The sequence below is a fragment of the Carcharhinus amblyrhynchos genome, chromosome 16 (assembly GCF_965287045.1).
Source record: "Carcharhinus amblyrhynchos chromosome 16, sCarAmb.v2.hapA, whole genome shotgun sequence".
NCBI lineage: Eukaryota > Metazoa > Chordata > Chondrichthyes > Carcharhiniformes > Carcharhinidae > Carcharhinus > Carcharhinus amblyrhynchos.
Genome location: NC_137339.1, coordinates 40,290,139 through 40,317,162, shown reverse-complemented (window position 1 = coordinate 40,317,162; position 27,024 = coordinate 40,290,139). Strand labels below are relative to the sequence as shown.

The 27,024-nt window shown below is 41.2% G+C and overlaps 1 protein-coding gene across 2 annotated transcripts in view; it reads right to left on the bottom strand.

The window, feature by feature from the left end:
• The window catches only part of LOC145353675 (docking protein 5-like), a 370,165-nt gene that overhangs the window by 101,982 nt on the left and 241,159 nt on the right, over positions 1 to 27,024 (bottom strand). For both annotated transcript variants that reach the window (XR_013888759.1, XM_080204448.1), the window contains exons 3-5: positions 25,912 to 26,026; positions 23,934 to 24,053; positions 18,068 to 18,257 (exon numbers count right to left, since the gene is read on the bottom strand). Coding sequence is in view for 1 of the 2 variants with exons in the window: in XM_080204448.1 (XP_080060574.1) it covers positions 18,068 to 18,257; positions 23,934 to 24,053; positions 25,912 to 26,026 (425 nt within the window). In the remaining variant the exon portion in view is untranslated. The remainder of the gene's footprint in view (positions 1 to 18,067; positions 18,258 to 23,933; positions 24,054 to 25,911; positions 26,027 to 27,024) is intronic.

Below are 27,024 nucleotides of genomic sequence, written 5' to 3'. Positions count from 1 at the left end.
CTTTTCAAAAAACTCGATAAGGTTTGTGAGGCACGACTTACCCTTCACAAAACCGTGTTGACTATCCCTAATCAATTTATTTCCCTCTAGATGATTATAAATCCTATCCCTTATAATTCTTTCCAAATCGGTTGATCAAGTCAAACAGCATGTTCCTTCCGTTGTATGGAATATGGCAAGTACAGGATTGAAAATGGAGGAGTTGCTCATGTGTCCCAATGTGGCTTGTAGCTTTGAGCACAAGCTCTTTATAGAATTGCTAACCTCATTTTAGAGCCACATGCACTCATATGTCTGCAGGAATTGTGCATGGATGGTTAGAGAATGTATGCCGTGCAACTGGAACCGACCAGTGACGGTAGTGAGTTTTCACGATAGTTGTGCCCCAACGTGTGCCCTTCTCCTCCCATCCATTGTGTCAACCAAGAGTGGAAGTACTCCCTGAATTAAATGAATATGCCACCGCTCAGGGGACACCATCATCATCACTGGCTTTCTTGACCTCTCTGACAGAGGGACTATGAGGGCCCTCTGACACAGGCTTCTCTGATTTTCGTATACACTTTTTGAATTTTGTAACATCATGTAAGTATTGACACAAGATGTGTGAACCTTCTTTTATTAATGGCAGGAGAAAAGAGGAGTGAAGCGGTGAAGAGAAGCAAGAATTCATGTACAGTGAGGATGAAACCGCTGGGCAGAAATTCATCTTTCATTAGCAGTAAGAGTGGATCTATTTGGGGTCACGTTTTGAATAGAAGTGTTCTCACAGGCATTTCAAAGTGACTTCCGATGCCATCCTTCTAAGCCAGTGGGACTCAGCTGAAACATAGCTGAATAGGTGATACCTGATTTTGATGGTATTCCGATAAGGCATTCGAGCTCAATGCCACACCTGGCCACCTCCCTGCGCAGTCAGGCCAACTTTGCATTCTGCATCTTCCCCCTGTGCCTCCTCTTTCTCTGGTGAGCTGTTTCCACCTATGCTGTCAACCTTTTGAATGTTTATACCTCTCAGGAATTCCATACACAGAGTTCAGCAGATTAGCATGACATGTGAAAACTTTACAGCAGTGTGCTATAGATACCATCTGACCTATATCTTCAGAAGCCTTCTCGATAGTGGTTCTCACTTCCGTATGCTCTTGTATGGGCTCTCGTAAAGGGGTGAATAACCATTCCAAAATCCTTGATATGGCAATCATTCCAGATTTCAGATTTTCCCAGATCTTGGACATCTAACATGTACCTGCCTAAAACTAAAACTGATTAAGACTCCAAAACAGGAACAGACCCTGGAACTAGACCAACACATCATTTCAAAAATGGTCAGTTTTCAGACAGTTCTGGTTTTCGTACAGCCAGATTTTTGGATCACATGCCTGCAGTAACCTCTTTCTCTAAGTATCTTACCGGTGAAGTGTGATTCTCAGGCTTCAAAATTGACTTCTAAGAATAAGCTAAAATACAAAGGTCTATGTATTTGGAATAAGAAAACTGGGAAATACTTTAAAAATGGCACTATTAAAACTCTAATGTCTAAAATTTAGATTACACTATTTTTTGCACACGGGGACCTAGATCTCAGATCTGTACACACTTATTCCTTTGGTAGAGGCAAGCACATAAGTTCTGTAGCGTGGTGCCGATTGCCTGTCACACTTCCAGCTGTCTGGCCATGCAATGCGGAGCCTAACAATGCATCAATGCATGATGCAGCCAACCTCAAGGCCTAAAAGTCAGACTTTGTCTTAAAATATGCAGCAGTACACAGAAATCATAGAAACCCTACAGTACAGAAAGAGGCCATCTGGGCCATTGAGTCTGCACCGACCACAATCCCACCCAGGCCCTACTCCCGTATCCCTATATATTTACCCACTAATCCCTCTAACCTCTGCATCTCAGGATACTAAGGGGTAATTTTAGCATAGCCAATCAACCTAACCCGCACATCTTTGGACTGTGGGAGGAAACCTGAGCACCCGGAGGAAACCCACACAGACACAAGGAGAATGTGCAAACTCCACACAGACAGTGACCCAAGCTGGGAATCAAACCCAGGTCCCTGGAGCTGTGAAGCAGCAGTGTTAACTACTGTGTCGCCCTGAATGCCCAATACGCAACTGAAAGCTGACAGGAAGTGAATTTGGAGAACTGCAGGTGCAGAAAAACAGTGCACCAGACTGGGGAGAGTTCCAAGGTTAAATTAAGACACTGGTGACCCGTGTTTCCATGGAGGGCTAGGAAGCTCTCACACAGCAGTTTCAAACGGAATGGGAGCATGTGATCTAGAATTTGGTCCAGAGGACCTGGCAGCAGTACAGGAATAGTCAAAGTTAATGAATGCCTCCACCCTTGACTTTTCCTACCCGCTGCACCACCAACTCTCGTGTTGCTCAGTGCAACTCCACATCCCCATCACTTATCTAGAAGCACAGAGAATTCACACCTAACATTGGGCATGCATCCCCAGCTTCACACACCTTCCAATGATATCAGCCTCACAACTACCTCTCAGTACATCCACATCTCTCCAGTTATTCAGGCATGACAAGCACTGACACCTTCCCTTTTCTTGCAGAAGAAAGTGGCATATAACTCAGAGAACCAGAGAACTAGCAGGGCACTGGTAAATCTCTATCCTCTCAGCTCCCATGAGGGGTGATCTTTTATTTGTAAAGGAATACTTTTTGTATTTTATAGCATCATGTAAATATTGACACAAGATTTGTGAGCCTCCAATAAACCATTGAACCAGACCATCACCATACCAGTCACGAGGGGCACATCAATACTTGGCTGGAGAATAACTGAGCCAAGACAAAGGCACCACTAAAATCAGCTCTGATTTTATAACAATTCAATATCAGTGATCAGGACCAAGATTTAAATGTAATAAGTCCCACAACTTAATATGATTTAAGCCATTTAATCTGTTAATTATACATAAACTAGTTTTAACTGAACACTTAAGAGAAATTCTGATTAACAATGCATTGTTCCATATTGCCTAATCCATTTCAGTACAAGAATGCTAAATGTGCAGACAGTACGAATGTCACTTGGGTTATTCATCACCCAAAACCTATTCATCAAAATTAATACAGTGATTTTAAAGAAATTAACCTTCATCCAAACATTGTGAATTTCAAGTTACCAAATTGTAAATGTATAAATAGTTGATGTGACATACAATGACACCAGTGTGTAATGTGACGTTTTGCAAGAACACATTCAGTCCCTTAATTGGACTCAAATCCAATTCTCAAAAGATGCAAATTCAATAAACAAGCCGAACTGTATGGATGACCTGAGCTCAAGGGAGAAAGTTAAACCTCACACTATCAGAAGTCAATGTAAGTTGCTTCTGGTTCATTTCGGAAATAAACTGAATAACATCCGACACCATTCAAATACCCATATCACATTACTTTTACTAGCTAAATGGGTTATTATAGCAACAGCAGGTCAAGTCTGGCCTCGAACAAAAAGAGAGCTTTCCAATTGTTCTGCAACTTAAGAAATTTGGAACGCTTTAGATTATTTTCAATACTGAATAGGGCTTTGTTGTATGCGTTGTACATTCAAGTCACTGACACTGCAGCAGAGGATCAGAATCCCTATAGTGCAGGAGGAGGCCATTCAGCCCATCCTGCCTGCACTACACTCTGACAGAGCATCACACCTAGGCCTATCCCCCACCTAATTATATTCTAATGAGGCTGTGGCCTAGTGGTATTATCATTAGACTATTAATCCAGAAACTCAGCTAATGTTCTGGGGTCCTGGGTTCAAATCTCACCACGCAGATAGTGGAATTTGAATTCAGATAAAAAATATCTGGAATTAAGAATCTGCTGATGATCATGAAACCATTGTCAATTGCCTGAAAAACCCATCTGGTTCATTGATGTCCTTCAGAGAAGGAAATCTACTATTGATACCCGGTCTGGCCTACATCTGGCTCCAGAGCTGAACAGTGTGGTTGACTCTCAACTGCCCTCGGGCAATCAGAAATGGGCAATAAATGCTAGCCAGCCAGCAACACCCATGTCTCACGAATGAAAAAGAAAAAAATATTATTTTAAATTTATGATCTCTTATTGGTGAATTTGATAGATCTATTGGTTTGTAGGTTGACACCAGAAGAAGGAAAAAACAAAGTTGCTGGATTGTCAGAAAAATCCAACTGATTTACTAACGTCCACTTGGACATTAATTAATTAATGTGCTTCTCATTCCACCTTTCACTATATATGAATGTAGTGTCATGTAATGGGGGGATATAAACTGAGTGAATGCATCAGAGCAAGCAGCATCCAGAGCTTCAAGTCCACTTGCTCTTCAGTTTTCAGGCATGGAATATTTTAACTGCTGGATCTCAAGAGGTCCTGCCAGCTAGCTGCCCATGTGAAGCTTGTGGAAAAAGTTAGATGAGAGTCTTAATTGTCTGAAGTAAAAGTCCATTTAAAATGCCAGGTGGGGATTCAGCAGGTAATTGCACATTCACCTGAGTCCCACCAGACCAGGCAGTTTAATATTTCCATTGTGATCCATCTCCCTGAATCAAGCACATTCCCAATGTCATCAGGGTTACTTGGTTAGGGAAATAAATGCAACATTCCCAATGTTGTTCACATCATGAGAGACGGTAAAAATATGGGGTCTGTAGTTTATTATTTGTACAAGTTATTGACTGTAGGGTGCATAGTAAATTCTCCAGACCTCAATAATGATCTTCCCATTACTCTCGGCTTACATCAATATCCAAGGCAGTTGCACCAGCTGCAGAATTATGCAACTGCCACTATTACATGATTACAATTATCATTTAAGAATGTGTCCTGTTTAATCTGGCCTGCAGACTGTAAAGCCAAACCTCATCAGCACTTGTGCTGTTCAGAGGAAATTATCTCAGAAAGATTGCAGCTGGTCTTTCTAAGGCCTTTTATAGTCGAATATCTCTTGTGTGGAATTCCAATCTGCAGCAATTTTTAAACAGCAAGGTGAAGAGATATGTTGATGTTTCATCTTGAAGCTTTTTGTTGGAACCCTTCCATAAAAGCGATTGTGGATAAATCACCTTATATCTTGCACCCATACTTTGCATTTTCACTTAGCCTTGACCAAGTTTTACAAACAGTTCTTCTTAAGGCCATTTGTGTAGTTTGCATGTGACAACCTTGCTTCTGGTAACAAATGATTGCAAGCTCTATTCATCAATATAATTGTTGTGGTGCAGGAGGAGGCCATTTGGCCCATTGTGTGTGCACCGGCTCGCCAATATTACATGTCCTGCAAAGTAAGCAATTCTGGCAATACAGTTGAATGAAAACTACAACTGAAAGTTTCTCATAAACTGGGAACAATAAACAGGATTTATTCAGAGAGGGCCATACTATTTTCTATCAATAGCAACATGTATGCTATAAAGATAACTCAACAGATTTCTCCCTCTCGTAAAACTGACAGTTCTGAATTTCCTCACTATTATTATGCTATTATTGAACAAAACAATCAAGGAAACATGTTTATGGATTCTATTTGCCACTAATCCACTAAACATGAATGTCCTTGATCTTTTGCTGGATTCACAAGCTGTCCAAGTGCCTGGCAATTGCTGTGTCTGAGAATTGTCTGCTTTTAGGTCACTACTGCACTCAGACAATATAAAACAACTGCAGGTATCGCCCCTATTTCCGCCAAAATTTGGAGTTTGAGATCTCAGAAGGAATCTCCAAATTCTGTTTGATATCTGGCCTCACAGTTGTTCTCCAACTCATTTTCTCCCCCACAATTTTGCGCAGCATCTTACCCCTATCCACAGAGCTAGAGTCTCAATCCACTTCTTGATTTTTGACTCAAAGCTCTCTCTGTGCACACTCAGAATAACCTTGGAGAAGGAATGACATTCCCCATGGACCTACTTCCCACAGGAGCATTGGAATTAAGAGCAGAAGTAGACAAGTTCACCCTTTGAGCCTGCTCCGCCATTCATTCAGATCATGACTGATCTCTCCCTGGTCTCAAATCCAACTCTCCACCTGTTCCCTATATCCCCCTTTTTTAAAATGAGAAATATGTCTATCTCCCTCTTGAAGCCATTCAACGATTCCAATTCCATTCCACTATGGGACAGTGAATTACACAATTCACCTTCCTCTGTAAGAAATAGTTCCTCCTCATCTCAGTTTTAAATCTACCACCTCACAACTTATATCTGTGGGTTCTTATTCTAGAGTGCCCATAGGAGGAAACATCTGTTCTGCATTTATTTTATCAATCCCTTTTAAAATGCTATTTATCTCAATCAGATCCCCTCTCAGCCTTCTAAACTCCAGCAAGTAGAAGCCAAAACTGTTGAATCTCTCCTCATACGTCAACCCCTTCATCCCCAGAATCAATCTGGTGAACCTACTCTCAACTGTCTGCAATGCCACCACATCCTTCTCCACAGGAGACCAAAACTGGACACAATAATCCAGATGTGGTTTCACCAACACCCAATACAATGGCAACAAGTACGTTTACACTCTGGTCCCTTTATAATAAATGGCAACATCCCATTTGCCTTTTTTATTATGTGCGGTACCTGCATACTAACTTCTCATGAACATAAACACCCAGGTCCCTCTGTCTGGATGCATTTTGAATCTGCTTTCCACTTAGGCAATAAGTTGCCTTTCGACATTTTTCTGACAAAATGGATAACCTCACACCTATTCATATTAAACTCCATCTGCCAAATTTTGGTCCATTCTCCTGGCATATCTGTATCTATCTGGAGAATTTTTCTTTCCTCTTCACTGCCTGCTTTCCCACCTATTTTAGTATCATCCACAAATTTTACTATGTTACACTCTGTCCCTGCTTGCAGATCATTTATATAGATTGTATACAGTTGGGTTCCAAGGATCTATCAATCAGCCAATCCTTAATCCAATTTAATACTATACCTCCAATCCCCTGCGATCTCAACTTCTGGATCAGTTTTTTATGTGGCACCTTGTCACCTTCTCTATACCATCCTATTATTATGAAGTAAGAGCAACTCATGAAGAACATGGGTCTGAGTGGATTAAGACAGCATGGTACGTATAACAAAGGTGAGAGAGAACTGAGGTGGGAATGAAAATTATCAATGAATGTAAAACATTATGATTCACTATTACCAGAGGGAGAATTGGTTCACCCATGAATGAATTTAGGGGCAGGCAAAATAGTTTAATAATGAGATACCCAGAGGAAATGTAGGGATATGCAAAGTGAGTTAATCGTCTAGCTTACAGATAACAAGTGGAGTGTATTGTGTGGATTAGATGACAAGTTGAAAACTTGCAATGCTTTATAACCTCTCCAAATATTCTCTTTGTAATATTTGTTTGTGCCTGTATATCAATGAGATTTTAATATGTTGATGCTTTTATTTGAAGGGATACTTAACTCAGCACTCCCTTTTGTCATTCGAATATATACCTCACAGATTGTTCAAAGTGTACGCCAGACTTTCTGATAATGAATTGATCATCATTCATCAAATGATTTAATAGCAACTTCTACACGATCAGGATGATTTTTTTCTCAAATCTTGTAATTAAAATGACCAAGTCTAATTTGCAGTTATCACCATGTTGGATACAGCTGCTGGCTAAGGTATTGCAGTGTATTGCCAGAATTACTTACTTTGCAAGACATGAAATGTTGGAGAGCTGGTGCGAACACGATGGGTCAAATGGCTTCCTTCAGCGCTACAGCAATTCTATTGATGAAAAGAGCTTGCAATCATTTGTTGCTGTTTGAGAGTTATTGCTAGCATCAAATAGTCTCCTCATTTAGTTTTAAAATTAATATCCAGTCTGTGTACAGAAGGAGAAAGGCTGTAAATCTGAAGCAGAGTGCCATCAATCTTCATGAAGTGCACTGGAATAAGCAAACAGCAACAACAGAATGAAGCTGTTTAGAATTTTACACCTAATTCTTCTTTGTTGTGGTTACTCATTGACATTCCATTAACTTGTGTAATTACATTTTCAACTTCACACCTGGACATAGAACTAGTTTGGGAATCAACACTTGTTGCACAAAACATTCAATCTTCATTTCCAATTATGTCCAAATGCCGAGCAAACTGCAAAATCTTTCACGAAAACGCTACTTGACTTGGTACATTAGAAAGCCAGTTGACAAATCTGCTACTGCTAAACATTTTTCTTATTCTACGCTAAGATCACAACAAAACGTATACTGAGCAGTAAAGTTATTTCTTGGCTCACTTACCACAATGTAGACGAGTAGATAATTGCCACCATCAGTCACTGTTGGAGACTACAGGTGGAATTCTCCCTGAAAAGTTCTAAGTATCGAATTTGTGTGAAAACTGGAGTAATTTACACCGTTTTTTTCAGTGGGAATTCAGAGAAGAATCTCCCACACTCTGTGCACTGCAGAGGCCAGCAGGGTGAATATCATTAAAAATTAGGAGTGGGGTCTATTCATGGAGAAGTTGAAACCAGCGTGCTAAGCAGACTACTCCGCATGCGGCAAGTTGTCTCAATCGCTGGCCAGCCCCATGACCTCCTCTGCGTTGGCTCTTTGCCCTCCTCCATCACCCCCACCCTCCTATGGCCTGAGTGCTGGTCACCCGACCATTCCCAGGCCAGCCACAAACTCCGCCCTCCCGGTCCACCTCGATCTCCAGTTTTACCCCCCCCACACGCCCTCCACATTACCCACCTGCATAGGCTGACCACCCACCCTCCCCACCCCCCACCTCCCCCTCAGACAGCCCAACTCATTCTTCCCTCCTTCCCCTACCCATCCCTAAGCAGAATGGTAATGGGACCCCTCCCAGCACACCTTAGGCCCTACCTGCTTGACAATGCCCTGGCACTGCCCAAGGGCCATTGACACTTTGCCACTTGGGCAGGACCAGGAGGTTGGCATTGCCAGGGTGCCAATTCCCAGGGGGCACCCCCTCGCTGCCTGACACTCTGGGATTGCCCCCCACTTCACTCCAGCAGGGTTGGGCCACTAATTCCCCATTAGTGGGGAGCTACTCTAAACCCCGCTGGAGTGAACCACTCTGGCCGGTGAGGGGGTGGGGGGGTGGTGTGGAGGAGATGCTAGCGAGCCTGGAGGCTTCATCTGCTAATTGTATTTCGATTATATGCAAATGACCATTTAAACGATCTTTGCACCTCCCCATCGATTTCTGGTGCGGATCTGACACCGCCGGAAATCCTGCGTGGGAGATGCCAGTGGCGTGTGAACCTCGCAAATCGGCCAACATGTGAATCTCATGGCCTTCTGCGTGAGAAAGAATTGGGGGTGTGGGGAAATTGTGATGGGGGTGCTATTATTCTATAGCGGGGGAACAGGGTGTTCTGTGGTCAGGGAAGGGCTTTCGCCATGGTGATTGGGTAAGGGGGTGGTTCCATGGATGGTGGTGGGGTAGGGGGGGTGGGAGGGAGGTTTCAATTTTAAGTTTTTTTCCATTGGGTTTCTTAGATCTCTTAACACTGACGTATCTCCTCAAGAATTACTCCAGTCAGGGAACACAGATCACAGATGTTTCTTCTCTCTCACAAAAATGCTGCAACAATTTCCCCAAGCGAGACAACATTTTACTTTACTCTAGGATGCGTACCAATATTGTTAGGTTTGCTTGAGGCTCTTGCAACATCTATATTGATTTTAGAGAACTACCTTTTAATTTTATTTCCATGAAACAGAATGACGTCTCTGCTTTATATTTGAAAGTTAAAACCAAGGCCCAGAAGGTCGCTTGCAGGTCATGAGAATTCCTCTCCCATTGAACCCAATCTTTAAAAATGGTACCCTGACATCAAAATTTTGGTCTGGGTTGTGGGGGGGCTGCTGCTATAGGAGTCGGTGTGGGTGACCCAGGAAGAACGGAGCTGAGTGCCTCAAATCTCTCAAAATTGTAAAAACATAAAGATTAAACCATAGAGAATCCGTCCAGCCCTCACACTCCCTACCACACATCACGTACTGTGCACCACCCATGCCACCTCATGATGTGTGCCCACTCCATGGATCTTTATCATCCCTATTCCAAATCATGCCCCTGTACCTAATCATCATCACCCTTCCTACCCTCTGTGCAAAGCCATGACCCTATCTACTACCGTTTTCCTTTACACCCATCGTGCCAACTCACCTAGTACCTATCCATGGGCAGATCTCAGGACATACAAGGTAAATAATGGTAGGTCACTGAAGAGTGCAGTAGAACGGACGGATCTGGGAATAGAGATACATAATTCCCTAAAAGTGATGTCACAGGTAGATAGGGTCGTAAAGAGTGCTTTTGGAACATTGGCCTTTAGAAACCAAAGTATTGAGTATAAGGGTTGGAATGTTATGGTGAGGTTGTGTAAGACATTGGTGAGGCCGAATTTAGAGTATTGTGTGCAGTTTTGGTCACCTAATTACAGGAAGGATATTAATGAGGTTGAAAGAGTGCAGAGAAAGTTTACAAGGATGTTGCCGGGACTTGAGAAACTGAGTTACAGAGAGAGATTGAATAGATTAGGACTTTATTCCCTGGGGCGTAGAAGAATTAGGGGAGATTTGATAAAGGTGTATAAAATTATGATGGGTATAGATAGTGTGAATGCAAGCAGGCTTTTTCCACTGAGGCTAGGGGAGGAAAAAACAAGAGGACATGGGTTAAGGGTGAAGGGGGAAAAGTTTAAAGGGAATACTGGGGGGGCTTCTTTACAAAGAGGGTGGTGGGAGTGTGGAATGAGCTGCCAGATGAAGTGGTAAATGTGGGCTCACTTCTAAAATTTAATTAAAACTTGGACAAGTATGTGGATGAGAGGGGTGTGGAGGGATATGGTCCAGGTGCAGGTCAGTGGGACTAGGCAGAAAAATGATTCGGCACAGCCAAGAAGGGCCAAAAGGCCTGTTTCTGTGCTGTAACGTTCTATGGTTCTATTTGCTGAGGTAAGATAAAGTCCTATGAAGTTCTCAATGTCTTGAAGGCTTCATTATTTAAACTAACTCACAAAAATAGTAACGATATTTGCATTCTTTCACCTAAATAAACTTTTATAACAACAAAACATTGTTCCATATAACAATGAGCATTGGAATTCATATCCCACATCAAGGAATCTATAGCAATGTTTAAGTGTCAAATAAACAAATTGTGAAATGGCAGGCACCCTACCACGATAACAGATAACTGTGAAATCAGTCATGCAGCAGTAACCCAGTAATAGAAGTCCTCAGGTTTATTTTGGTAGATAGTTAAATCATGTTTTTAAACATTCTAGAAACTTTCTTTAAAGATTTAAAGGGCTGGACATTTAAAAGCCTTAAACTTGTCAGTTTCCTTTGACAGATGCTTCTGATAGCTTTGATAGTTGATTTAGACAGATCCCCTGTTGACATTTTCAAATAGCCTGATGTATTTGTGCACCTATTGAATGCAATTTGTTTCTTACTTTTAACACTTCAAAACAGCACCTGACCTCGCTTAAGGGCACCTGGCTGACCCCAAAGGGTACCTTTCCTTCCCTGGGACCAGATCCATAGGGGAACCTTATCTCTCAAAAGGGAAGGCCTGGTTATCCAAACATGTCCTTCTCTGATTTAATCTGCATTTGTCATGTTTCACACACTCAGCTTACCAAAATCTTACTTTAGTGAAGCCGCTTAATGATTCAATGATTTAAGTGGCTAGTGCCTTTGTAAAACACGCACGTGAAACTCAGCCCACCTCCAATACAGTCCCTGTAAAAATGGGAAGTGCTATGTTCAAGGGCAGAACTCCCAATTTTTGGTCATTTCTGCCATGATGGATAGCCTCGTCATGATGGCTAAAACTTGGCCAAAGTTTTCTTTGCTTTTCTGTGGTACTATACCTGATTGCCATGAAGTTACCAATCTCATTTACATAATATATGCTGCTAATGTTGCAGTACTTTCAAGTCGTGTTATCTCAAGTGTCAGGTATTTCACTGAAATTTCAATCATTCTGATAATACATCCAAGATGTGGAGATGCCGGCGTTGGACTGGGATAAACACAGTAAGAAATCTCACAACACCAGGTTAAAGTCCAACGGGTTTATTTGATAGCAAACACCACTAGCTTTTGGGGCTTTTCCCCTTCATCAACCCCGAAAAGCCCCGAAAGCTAGTGGTGTTTGCTACCAAATAAACCTGTTGGACTTTAACCTGGTGTGGTGAGACTTCTTACTGTAAATACATCCAAGATGCAGTGTTTTTGGATTTTCTTGTAATCACGCAGCTTTGATCTCAGATACACATTTAGCTTTTGTAACAGCATTATCACAACCCCTTAGAAGTGGTTACTTCTATCTTCCTGTTACGATGTTCCCTCATCTGTTACTTTTCTTTACTCATTGACAAATTGAGACAATAAAAATACACCAAATAACTGATGAATATCTAAATAAAACTGGTTTTAGTATTTAAGAACATAAGAACATAAGAAATAGGAGCAGGAGTAGGCCATCTAGCCCTTCGAGCCTGCCCCGCCATTCAGTAAGATCATGGCTGATCTGAAGTGGCTCAGTTCCACTTTCCCGCCTTCTCCCCATAACCCTTAATCCCCTTGCCTGTCAAAAACCTATCTACCCGTGTCTTAAATATATTTAGCGAGGCAGCCTCCACCACTTCAACGGGCAGAGAATTCCAGAGATTCACCACCCTTTGAGTGAAGAAGTTCCTCCTCAACTCCGTTCTAAACTGCCCCCCCCCCATCTTGAGGCTGTGCCCCCTAGTCCTACTGTCCTTTCTGAGCGGGAAGAGCCTCTCCACCTCTATCCTATCCATCCCATTCATCATCTTGTATGTCTCAATGAGATCTCCCCTCATCCTTCTAAACTCTAACGAGTACAAGCCTAGTTTATTCAGCCTCTCCTCATAGTTCAACCCCCTCAACTCCGGTATCAGCCTAGTGAACCTCCTCTGCACTCCCTCCAAGGCCAAAATATCCTTGCCTAAGTGCGGCGACCAAAACTGCACACAGTACTCCAGCTGCGGCCTCACCAGTACCCTGTACAGTTGCAGCAAGATCTCCCTACTTTTATATTCAATCCCCCTCGCTATGAAGGCCAGCATCCCATTCGCCTTCCTGACCACCTGCTGCACCTGAAGGCTGGGTTTTTGCGACTCACGCACAAGGACCCCAAGGTCCCTCTGCACCGTAGCATGCTGCAGTTTTTCACCATGTAAGTAGTAGTCCTTCCTACCATTATTCCTACCAAAGTGGACAACTTCACACTTGCTAACATTAAATTCCATTTGCCAGTTCCTGGCCCATTTGCCCAGCCTATCTAGATCCTTCTGCAGACTTTCCACACCCTCCGCACAATTTGCCATTCCACCAATCTTGGTGTCATTAGCAAATTTCGACACCATACACTCGGTTCCCTCCTCCAGATCATCTATATAAATGGTAAATAGCTGAGGCCCCAGCACTGATCCCTGGGGCACTCCATTTGTCCACATGACAAATGACAGGAAGGCCGTGTTGCAAGAAGCCATTTTAAAGTTTCCTGGCCACAAGATACACATTAATTTCTGAGAATTGCTGTAACAAATAGTTCTCCGAAAGTGACCATCTGAAAGGCACCAAAATCTTTCAAATAAATGTGAACATTAAGGTTTTCCATAGACGTGAAATACGAGGAAAATACATGTTCAATATTCAAATATTAATCAAACTTTACTGAGGAGGGAATACAATTTGTCATCTGTTCACAGCGGCACAGTGGTTTGCACTGCTACTTCACGGTGTCAGAAGCCTGGATTCAAATCCAGCCTTGAATGACTGTCTGTGTTGGGCTTTGCACTTTCTCCCCGTGAAGGTTTCCTCCAAGTGCTTCTGTTTCCTCTCAGTCCAAAGATCTGCAGATTAGGTGGATTATGCTTGCTAAATTGCCCCTTAGTGTCAGGGATATGGGTTGCTGGGATAGAGTCTGGGTGGGACTGTTGTTGCTGCTGGCATGATGGGCTGAATGGCCTCTTTTTGTACTGTAGGGATTCTATGAATTGAGCGTCTGCTCCCTGGCTATTTGGCCAGTTCAGGGAAAATTATCAGCGAGTGACAGTTCCCTCGACTATGTGAGCTTATCAACTCCCATTTGAATCTGATGGCAGGTTCAGAAGACCACAGGCAAAATCTTGCCCCATGGGGTAAATTTGCATCTATTTTTATTCAATTTTTTCTAAGAGCTGTTCCACTTGGAGCCTCTGAAGCTATTAATAAAGTTTGGTCAAAATTCTTTCAAATGACATGCTTTCTGTTTCAAATCCAGTGTTTGTGGATCCATTGTGAATACAACAAAACCCATGACATTAAAGGTGTAGCTAAATTAAGTTGGCAGTAACTTTTATCACAGATTTTAACATGCAATATATGTTGAGCACTTTTGCATTGTAGAAATGACAACGTTGGATTGATTCACTTTATTTTCATTCAATTTCCACAATACTAGGTGTGTGTATGTGAGAAACTGGTTGCAGATTGATATTATGTCACTGAATTCACTGAATCCCTGCAGTGCAAAAACAGGCCATTTATTGAGCCTGCACCAACAACAATGCCACCCAGGCCCTATCCCCAAGCCCCATGTATTTACCCCTGCCAGGCTCCCTGACACTGAGGGGCAATTTAGTATGGCCATTCCACCTAATCTGCATATCTTTGAACTGAGAAGGAAAACCAGAGCACCCAAAGGAAACCCATGCAGTCACGGGGAAAAGGTGCCACAGACAGTGACCAGAGGCTGGAATTACCCAAGTTCCTGGTGCTGTGAGGCAGCAGTGCTAACCACTGTGCCACCGTTCTGCTCCCAATTAACACACTATAATGAAAATAGTGTGAAAGTCCCTTAGTCGCTACATTCTGGCGCCTGGTCGGGTATCCTGAAGGAGAATTTAGCATGGCCAATGCACCTAACGTTGTTGAGCAACGACCAATTTATCACCTAGATTGGTGCAAACATTGCAAAGGTGATGATGACATTCTGAAATGAACAGAACAACATTTTAATTGCCAAATTATGCTTGGGACAATTCTCAAAAGTTACAAAGCACAACCTGTCTGAATAGCCATAGCTTCTTTCATATTGAACACCTTATAATTCATACCAGGATGCCCCCTGGCATGGCGAAAGATACCATTCAGAAAATAAACATATCAAATGGCAGGTGAGTAAATTAGAACATTTTGGCAATAAAATTACCCACTGTACGCTGAATGAAACAATAATCTCCCAAGACATTTGCCTGGTTTCAGCTTTTTTTTTTACATTTTTCAGAGGCTCACGGGCATCTTTCAGAAGAAAAGTGATCATTCTACTAGCAAGGATACAATTGAAGTACATTTTTATGTTTGTTACAAATTATTCTATTTGCCATAACTGCAGTTCCAATTGTCTCAATCTTCAAGCACCGAGTGGAGATGGAGAAGGAAACAGGAGAATATTTTCTTTCAATGTCAAGGTAAATTTTGAACACACAAGGTCAAAAGTTAAAAGATCACATTTTTTTATGGCAGTGAAATGTCAAAACAAAACTAATCCCAGAGTAACATTTAGATTTTGCGCTTCATTTTTATTTTGAAGATGCAGATAGGTGTGAGCTTTGAAACATGATCTTAAGCTTGCAGATGTGCCTGAATTAATATGAAGCACAACAAAGAGCTAATGCCAGCTAAATGCCCATTTGGCTTTTGTTTCTTTCTTTGCATGGTTAGAAAGCACAGATTGCCTCAGTGAAAATGCTCTCACATACCGTGACGTTAAAGTAGTCAATCAGCGCATGCAGTAATAGAGAATTCTAAGCATCAAAGCACATAGACATCTTAGAATTATTACAGCACAGATGGTGACCAAACAACCCATCGTGCCCGTGCTAACATTTTGAAGGAGTAATCTGATTATTCTCACTCCTTTCATTTTTCCCTGTAACGTTGCAATTTTGAAAATTACCACCCAAGTCTTCTTCTGCCATCCTTTTAAACTGTCTGTTAGAGATCACAACAACTCACTGATTTTTTTTAAATTACAATTCCCTTCTGGCTTCTTTGTCACAAAAAAAATAATTTTACTCTTCGCTGCAGAAATGCTAAAGTCACACACTGATTTCAGGTGACTTGTAGACTTGTGAAACAACCGCTAGAAAGTATGCATCATGCAATTATCAATAATTACTGTAGTTACTCTGTTCCATGTAACCTGCGTTGAATGCCCTCTCTGTCTGAAGTGATTACACCATAGTTGTAACTGGATTTATTTCAAAGTTACGGCTGCTTGCAATTGAACTGCATAATATAAATTGAGATAGACTGGACCAAACATAAGTGCCTGTCAGTACCAGTTTGAAAATCGACTCCAATCTGACCTGACAACTCAGACAGTAAGGGTCAGATAGTCTGAGCTTCAAGTCGTAAGCCTGCCCCAATCCAATAGAGCTTGCTGGAATGTACCAAGCCTTGCGAACAAAATTTTACTTGAATTTGACATAGATTTGGCACTTTTGATTATCAGCTCACACACGCCTTAAGAGAGGTTAGCACGAGGACTGAAAACAAATCATAAGGTTAACAAAGAAGCATAGAAGATAGGAGGAGGAGACCATTTGGCCCTTCGAGCCTTCTCTGCCATTCATCACTATCACTGCTGATTGTCCAACTCAAAAGCCTAAACCTGCTTTTTCCCCATAACCTTTGCTCCCATTCACCCCAAGTGATCCCATTTACGCTAAGGTTAAAGTTGAGGTTCACAGTGATGACAATACAGAGTAAAAACAGATATTCCACCTATCTTACATTACAAATTACAAAATTCACTAAAATTGTCAGGAAAGTGGGTCTGCTATCTAGGGCTGGGATGGGGAGAAATTTCTTCATTCTGAAAATTGGGCATCTTTGGACTTCTCTGTGGATGTTCAGCCATTGACTAATGCTGAAATTGATAGATTTTTAGACTCCAAGGGAATTTCACAGGAAAGTAGAGTAAAGTAAGTCAGCCATAATCTGATTAAATGCTGGAGCATATGGCCTCATTCTTATTTTTCACTTTCTTATGTTGGTAGCAATCATACATTGATACCAATTACAGTAAATTGAAAAACACTGATGAAGTGCTTCATAATAGATTCTCAGTTGAACTTTAAACTAAAATAACAGTGTTTCTGTTAGAAATTAACATTTATATAAGGAAAATCAATGACAATCTCAATAACCTGGAGTGACAATTTACAGATGAGAAATGTTCTTCTCTCAGAAGGTCACGAGCCTTTGGAACTCCCTTCTTCAGAAGATGGTATAAGCCAAGTCTTTGATGACTTTTAAAGGTAGGAGTAGATAGGTTCTTAATAAGAAGGGCATGAGAGGTTAATGGGGTAGGCAGGAATGTGGAGTTGACATTAAAGTCAGATCAGCCCTGATATTCACAGAATCCCTACAGTACAGAAGGAAGCCATTTAGCCCATCAAGTCTGTACAGACCACATCCCACCCACATCCTATTCCCGAAACCCCACACATTTACCCTGCTAATCCCCCTGAAACTCGGGCCAATTTGGCATGGTCAATCAACCTAACCCGCACATCTTTGGACTGTGGGAGCACCCGGAGGAAACCCACACAGACACGGGGAGAGAGTGCAAACTTCACACACAGACAGTGACCTGAGGCCGGAATTGAACCTGGGTCCATGGTGCTGTGAGGCAGCAGTGCTAACCACTGTGCTACCCCATTATTGAATGCTGGAGCAGACTGGAGGGGCTGAATGGCCTATTTTTGCTCCTAATTTGTATACTCTTCACACTACTTCAGCTGATTATAACATTCATATTGATTTTATATGTTCTAAAATATTTAATCGTCTTTATTTTATGATCTTTAAAATGAACTGAGCACAATTTGTGACATAGTATATAAATTACCTCTTTAAAGAGGAGTTTTTATTTTAACAACTAATCAACAAAACTCAAGCAAAAGAATATCTTCATTCAAAGGAATGAGGAGAAAAACAATGAACAAAAATGGCCTCTTACCTTCCAGCTTCAAACGTGAACCATGTTGGGTCCCGCCCATATCGTCTGAGTGCACTGAGAGGCCACGAGACCAGTTTTAGTCTGGGATTGTGGATGTCCCAAAGACAGATGTTTTCAAACGTTATCTGCAAAGTGCATTCCCCATGTACATCCAGATTAGGAGATGGCATTAAATATACATTGAACCTCTCTGAAAAAGCAAACCAAACAATTTATAGACAGGAGTGGCATCTGCCTTTTTGTGAGAGTTCTATTCTATTTGAAAGGATGCCATACTAAATATCTTTATTTGTTCCTACTTAAGAAATTCAAACAGCATAATACAGAATTGGCAGCAAAGTGCCAACACTGAAAGTTCATGCACTGTCTGAACTTACGGATTTAAACTGATTATAAATATGGACCCAATCCTAAAATGGCTTATATTCTAAAAGAATATTCCAGATTACTGCTGAGAAAAAAACACATTGAAGTTTTGCATCTTGAACTCAACAGGATATGTGCAAGAATGTGAAGGTAACAACAATTTAGATTTCATGAGAAGAGAGTGTTGACAGGTTGACAAGTGCAGTCTGGTAGAGGCATTGCCATGGAGAATACACTAGATAATTGATTATTGATACTTGCCAAGCAAAGGGCAGGGCATTGTGCATAATATATGCAGCTTCTAACAATCATAACTATGCCACCCAACTGTGCAAGTCCAACTGATTACTTTAAATTGGTTGTCAGTGTAATTCTCACCACACTCAGAATTGTTTGCAGAAAGAACATGTACATGCATTGCCCTGTTTCAACTGAATAAAATAGCTGACAGCCATTCTCCAGCTCATTCTCCAAGGCAATGCCTTGACCAACCAGAATCAAACTGCCTTGTTTGAATTTAAAACAAAGCTTGGCCATTCACTATCATCCCAAAGTATGGCTTGCAGAAACCTTCTTTCCAGATTTAAATATGGACTATGGAAGTTCCCAAGCCAACAAACAGAAAGTGAGGGAGGCACCTCACCTAGTTGAAGAGCTACAGCAGAAGCTGACAGCCATCTGAGAGCAGTAATGTCCCAGAGGACATGGGGAAGACGTATTCCTAAGGCAAAAGAGAATGAGAAGGTAGCACACCCTAAAATAAACACCAGTAGTGGAAACAACAAGGGACACAGCAGTGAAACCTGTCTGGAATTAACTATTGGTGAATCAAGTGGGCAAATCTGAATTTCAAAATTCATAAAAACACAGCAGCCTGTTTTCCACCCCACTGAAAGTGAGGTACTAGATTACAGAAATTTGCAAACAGGTAACAACTCACTATTATGTTTGAAATAAAATTTGTCAATGTGCCCCAAACAAAACCATTCAGACCACTGGGTGTGGAAGTGGCCATAAAGGGTTAAAAGGTAAACAGCAGTACACCCAAGCACTCAGAAAAGTTCGCATTGTACAAGCAGCTCTCTCCAGCAGCTTCTGAACATTAACTCCTTCAACTGCAGAGACAATCCTAGGTCATCATTACCCCACAGCTCACCAGAAGCCATATACTGTTAGTAGTAACAGTACCACCAAACGTTAGTGAACACCCATACCCCCTAGGTGATACCTAATTGGGGTTTAAATCAGCAAATAAAAGGACTGGGAAAGGCACCAGGTTTTGAAACAATGCATTCCCTAAATCAGATCCCAAAAGAACACAAACACATCAGAATGCAAGGCTAATTTGATGGAGTCTGTGTTTTGCGACTTTATCACCTAAAAGAACAAACAATGAGAGTGCTAATGCATTATCCACAGTTTAATTCAGCATAGAACTACCTAATTATGAAACTTAAGCAGAATATAACTCTAAGGTATAAGGTTAAGATGTGAGTATTTGCAAATCGATATGTGTGTATGGCTATTTATTATTTACCACCTTCCACAGAAATGTTCTCATTCTGCACGGTGGGGGAGGTCTTGTCAAAACATGCATACATCAAACATTGATTTTTAATTCATCAGCTTGAAACAAGAACTGGGCATCTAAAAAGACAGTTTTTTAAAACAAATTGAAGGGATTTCAACCTACATCAGGATGACCAGCACTAATTTATATGACTATATAGTCCAAACTTCAGCAGGGGCAGCAGCAAGTCTGAAAAACCCAAACACAATGACCCACCATGCAGACTGAGAGAGACCTCCTTTCCTAGCTCAGTGAACAGAAAACTGTGGAAATCACCTATAATATTCAATAGCTGAAGACAAAACATTCAAATGTTAATTGTTTTGGCAAAATATCTTGACTTTTAAGAGATAATCTAATCGAGTTATATTATTTTGTTTATTTATTAATGTCACAAGTAGGCTTACATTAACACTACAATGAAGTTTCTGTGAAAATCCCCTAGTCGCACACTCTGGCACCTGTTCAGCATGGCCAATCCATCTAACCAGCACATCTTTTGGACAGTGGGAGGAAACCGGAGCGTGCAAACATGGGGAGAACATACAGACCCCATACAGACAGTGACCTAAGCTGGGAATTGAACCCAGGTCCCTGGCACTGAGAGGCAGCAGTGCTAACCACTGTGCCACCATGCAACCCCATTTTGTATATTTGTAATATACAATTCTATTGGAATTAATAATAGTTGGAGAGAGATCACGTGACCAGCCCAGGACTTTTGCATTCTATTAAGCACATGGGTTTCTCAGCATATTAAGACAAGGAGTTGAAATAAATGGAGCTCTTATGTCTCTTTCTCCACACAACTTACATGCTGTGGACCCGACTATCAATTTGATTTTGCCTCTGCTTGACAGTAGACAGAGATTTTGAAGAGAAACACTCAACTCCACAGCCATGTCTCCAGAACAATGGACTCCAGTGTCTACATTTTCAGTCAGAAGGATCAACATAATAGAATTCTGTCTTTTGCCAGTGGAGACTCAACCTACGAACAATGAACTATTTTTATTTCTTAGGAATGATAATTTGGCAAATTTCTCCTCACCTACTCTGTAACGTGTATTTGCATTTAACTTAGGATGTGTTTGTACATTTACGTACAGAAGTCAGAGTATATTTTTATTATTATTAACTTGGGTCCATTCAACCCCTCTGCACCTGGTTCTAACAATACCTTTTTAGTAAAAATGTCCCTTCAACATATTCTATATTATTTTGTTGCCTTTTGCTTTGCAAATATGACCTCTGACATTTTAATTCTACATAAAGCAGAAAAACGTATCAAATCCAATTTGTCCAAATTTTCCATGGATTTAAATACATCTCTCAAATCCAATTTCAAGGGAGAAAAGATGCAAGATCGTCAGTCCTTCCTTGGAGATTATTTCTTTCAACCATGTAGTGCTTCCTTGAGTCACTCCAATAATCACACTTCTTTTCGATATTGGGAGTTGAAAACTGCACATGACACTTCAGATGCGGGCTCACCAGAGCCAACTTCTGTTTGCATGCCATCTCCAATTTACATGCTAGATCCTTTGTTTCTGTCCCAACTTTTTTAACAACTTGGAAGTTGATGGTTTTGGGAGACCTCTTCACTAATTCCACTCCAACCGCCCCCTCCCGCCCCCAACATCTGTCTCTTGCTTTAATACCTCAAGTGCATTCCCATTTAGTGCCTAATCAACATCAATCTTCTCTCTGCCAAATCTCGTAACCTTATATTCTTCCCATGCAACAATGCTTGTCATTTCTACATCAAAGTTACAGTCCACTTCTAAAAGTCCTTTCGAATTTGTGGATATTGACAGTCATCACTTGCTACTTAGTATCAGTTTCAAATTTGGATACAATTCCCTCTTTAATTCATCACTGAAACTTGTGACATTCCACTGATATTTGACTGTCAACCAGATATCAAACCAGGGACAACTACTCATTATTGTCCACTAATCAAACATTTGCCAACCTATTTTAATACATTTCCTATTCCATATTCTTAGGCCTTATATTGTAGACTAATAAGTGCCTGACATCTCCAAAAAGAAACCCTGTAAATTAATCAAGAGTGACTTCCTATTCCTAAAACCAAACTGACAGTCTTGGCTTAGTTCTTACTCCTCCAGGTGCTAGGTTTATCCCTCTTAATATTTTCAAACACTTTCCCAACAGTTTAGATAAGTCTCCCTGGTTTATAAATTGATTGCTCATTTCTCACTCAGTTCTATGAAAGTGGAAGCCACAGGTGATATTTTCCATTCTATTGGGATTTGGCCCAAGTTCAGTGAATGCTGAGAAATGCCCTCAAAAGCATAGAAAACATTTGAGCCTGGGGTGAAAGTTGTCAGAGCAAGAAGACTTACTTACCTTGAGCTTTAATAACCTGCCCAATCGGTCCCCTCTTGTGATTTTAAAATGTTTCAATCTATGCTCAACTTTAAACTGGATCACATTTAAAAAACATTTTTCATTCACTTAGAGACTGGAGAGACATTTTCAAAAGCCATATTTGAGTAAAATTAACTGGTTATTTTTCAAAAGAGATACCACGTTTCCATACTCAATTGTGTCTGTGGAATAAAACTAAATTCAGGGCAGTACACTAACTACACATTTTGACTTCTACTTTTAACTTTTTAAATCTCAAGTGTATGAAGCTGAAAGGGAAGATGGATATTAAATTTTATAATTGGAATTATTTTCAATGAGATCAATTTGATTATGAAAATGAATAAAGCTAGCAAATATCAGGATTATCATGTAATTTGTTGATACTTACTAACATCTTTGAAAGTGAGATGGTTGAGAAAGAGAGGGAGACAGATAGACAGGCAGGATTCCAGGGCAACATTTAATGGGGGAAATGGGTATCTCGCCTCTCCTGTCCCCATCCCATATTCCCTGGACTGGCAAGTTGGTGGGGGTCCTCTGTCACCTCTTTCCAGGAAGGCCTGTACTAAGGACAGAAGATTGAGGGGCAAAGACTCCATCCACGAAGATCTACCTGCCAGTCAAAGGCCAGCTCCTTTTCATTGCTCAGTGGCACTAATCAGGACGTTGTGGTTGCGGCTGGTACTACATCGACATGAGGCCTAGGCGAGATTGATGATGGGAGAGGCTCAAGGGGTAACAAGAGATGGACAAAGGAGGTTGTCAGAATGGGCAGGTGGTGACTTTTAGCAGGACTTCCCTCTCACTTGATCAACACAAGGGATTTTTCCTCCTTCCCCCTCCTTGGAAGTCCAGAAACAAATACAGTAGGGATTGCTTTTGGGCTCCCTGTTGGATGAGTACGCCACTGCCTGACAGGTGAATACCAGCAGTAGTGGCCTGGGGCCTTAAATGATCAATTTAAGGATCTCAATTGGCATGGGGACTTCCTGCAATGGACTTTATTTGGAGGGGTGGCAAGAAGCCTGTGCAGTACTAACCTGTCACCCACCCACCTGATTAAATGTCCCTCACCCACCTAATTAAATGGCCCTCTTCACTAAATTTGCCATGCGGCACAGCATTAATCTCCCCCACAAGAACCCGATAATAAAACACTAAATTTAATGTTTATAGCACTCCCTTAAGTTATAATTTACTCTTCTAGATACGGGATGTCCTCAGTCTCACTCAGTTTTATCAAGGGCATTTCCCCACTTTCAATTCCAGTATCCATCATTAAAAAATGCTACCTTTGATCCCCTCTGCCCTGCCAAGTTCAGATTTCTCCCCCCACATGGTTGTATTGTACCACAGGATTTCCCTTGGCAGAAATATCAGACCAAAGGATCCTCCCAGTATGTCACACACCAGATCAAATCCATGATCATAGACCCAATATCTTTGTGCTTTTTTTGGCAAATTCCATTGGATGATTTGCCTTTGGGCAGCAAATAAATATCACAGCTGATGTCACTAGCAAGTTATGCATACCTGTTTGCTCTCTCTGAACACCAGCTGTCAGCAAATCAGGTTCCCCCAGGGTAATATCGTTGATTCTGCTTCCCAGACACTCCATACGGAGGAGTTTGCACCATTCCTCAGCCTCAAGCTCTATGAAAATACACAGAGTTAAAGCACTGCAATTGATCTTGGGAATATACTTTGCACAGCTTTGTCAGCAGGAACACAATGTTACTTCACATGCATTAGCCTCAAAACATTAAACCACTGACTTCAAATCTGAACTAATACTTCAAAAAGTATGTTTGCATCTGAGGTCCAGCGCTGAACAAAGTCACGAAAAGCTTTACAATCATAATTTTGTTCTCGGTTTCAGAAGGCAACGTTAGACTCCCACGGCCTTTGTATCATAACAATCTAAAAGGTTAATATGAATATTTAAAAAAGGCCTTTTGAATGTTAATATTTGCCCTCAAAATAGTTCTTCATTCATGTGGGGGCCGTGGCAGCTGCACAGGTTCTTCTCATCATCTCGATGATCATCGGAAAGTTTAAATATGCAAAAATCTCTGAAATAGATGCTATTTTACAATCCTTAATGATGAAACGAAATAGAGGAGAGGATGAAATGTATCATGGGCAGTAGCACAAAACATGCAATAGCAGTTTGTTTATGACCTGTCTGATTTTCTTTTCTCTTTCAATAGCTGGGCAGAGTACAAAATGCACTTCACTTCACTGTCCATTTTAGACTCCCACCTCCAGATTAATTCCATACTTTAAAGTTTCGCTGCCTACCAGAACGCAAGCACAATCACAGAATACTACAGTGTAGAAGAGGTCCTACGACCCATCGAGTCTGCATCGATGCATGAAATGCCCTGACTTGCCCACCTAATCCCACTTGCCAGCATTTGGTCCATAGCCTTGAATGTTATGACTTGCCAAGTACTCTTCCAGGTACTTTTTAAATGGTGTGAGACATTCTGCCTCCACCACCATCCCAGGCAGCACATTCCAGACCGTCACCACCCTCTGAATAAAAAAGTTTCTCCTCAAATCCCCCCTAAACCTCCCATCCCTCACTTTTAATTTGTGTCCCCTTGTAACTGATCCTTCAAATAAGGAGAACAGTTGCTCCCCATCCACCCTTTTCCATGTCCCTCATAATCTTGAACATCTCAGTCAGGTCACTCCTCAGTCTTCTCTGCTCTGACAAAAACAATCCAACCTCTCTTCATAACTTAAATGTTCCATCCCAGGCAGCTGGTAACTCTCCTCTGCACCCTCTCCAGTGTGTTGACATTCTTCTTAGAACGTGATGACCGATGAATGACCATCAGAAGCAAGCAAATGCCTACTTATCTTTCTTACCTGCTAGCTTTTCTGTTTGCCTTCAAATAAGTCTGTTGGTGAAACTGGTTGATTCTCAACAATATTTCTTTCTGTAACCATCCTGTGCTGTTTTGATAGAATTTATTAGGCTTATAAATCATTCCGTTTTGCAGGAATTACAAAAGAGTTACAGTCCCCCACTAGTTGGCAGAGAAGGTAAAAAACAAATTATTACTCATAAGTAGGCTTACACTAACATTGCAAATGAAGTTGCTCTGCAAATCCCTTAGTTGCCATGCTCCACCACCTGTTCGGGTACACAGAGAGAATTTAGCCTGGCCAATGCATCTAACCAGCGTGTCTTTCAGACTGTGGGAGGAAACCCACACAGACACAGGAGAACGTGCAGACTCTGCACAGACAGTGACCCAAGCTGGGAATTGAACCCAGGTTCCTGACATAGTGAGGCAGCAGTGTTAACCACTGTGCCACCACGCTGCCCACAAATTACACCACTTCGATGGACATTGGTCAGTGTATTTCAACTATTTTTTGTTGTTACTATTTTTGAAGTTGTAATAGGGAGTTAAAACAGTAAACAAATGGTAAAATGTAAGCATTTATTTCACAGCTTAAACAGCTCAAGATTAATTGAGAAGTACATGACACCTACCTGACTCACATGCAAATGTTTTTGAAGTATCATCACTGAAAATGATGAGAACAGCATGCCTCTTAGTGCCCTTTGGTAACCGTGTCACATTCTTTATATTACTGAGGTCTGTTACCTGAAAAATCAACATTTTACAGAACAGATTAACAACTGTTACGAAGAAGCCATTTTTTTTATTCCTGGAAAAGGGGGAAATGTAACCCTGGAGACACTAAAGAGCACTTTAAAAGGCTTTTGTGCAATTTATATTTGGAAACAAATGTTTTACATTTGCAAGCCAAACAGCAGAGATCAAATGCTTGCCTTAGGAAACTCTGCTAGTTTGAAAAGGAAAATATTGTAATAGAAAATAGAGCCATTACATACCTCGTACCTTAATAAACCACATTACATCTATTCTGTCTTGTATCTGGGAGTAAATTGGACATTTATACACCATAACAATTTGTGTCACATTTCTGTGGACTGAGAGACAAAAGCCTCAAGCTGATGGGTGGTGATGAGATTATGACTGGGGGTGGCAATGTTAGGAAGACAGCAGACATAGAGAACAGAATATTATTCAGATCTGTTCATAAGAACTAGGAACAGGAGGAGGCTGAGCCTGCTCAACTATTCAATAAGATCGTGGCTGATGTTTACGTGGACTCAGCTCCACTTACCTCCCCGCTCACCATAACCCTTAATTCCTGTACTGATCAAAATTTATCTATTTTTGCCTTAAAAACATTCAATGAGGTAGCTTCAACTGCTTCACTGGGCAGGGAATTCCACAGATTCACAATCCTTTGGGTGAAGATGTTCCTCCTCAATTCAGTCTTAAATCTGTTTCCTGTTATTTTGAGGTTACGCCCCCTACTTCTAGTTTCACTCACCAGTGAAAACAATCTCCTACTTCTATCTTTTCTATTCCCTTCATAACGTTATATCTTCCTATAAGATCCCCCATCACTTTCTATATTTCAATGAATATAGTCCCAATCTATCCAGTCTCTCCTCAAATGCCAGCCTTCTCAACTCTGAAATCAACCTAGTGAATCTCCTCTGTAGCACCTCCAATGCCAGTACATCCTTTCTCAAGTAAGGAGACTAAAACTGTACACAGTAGTCCAG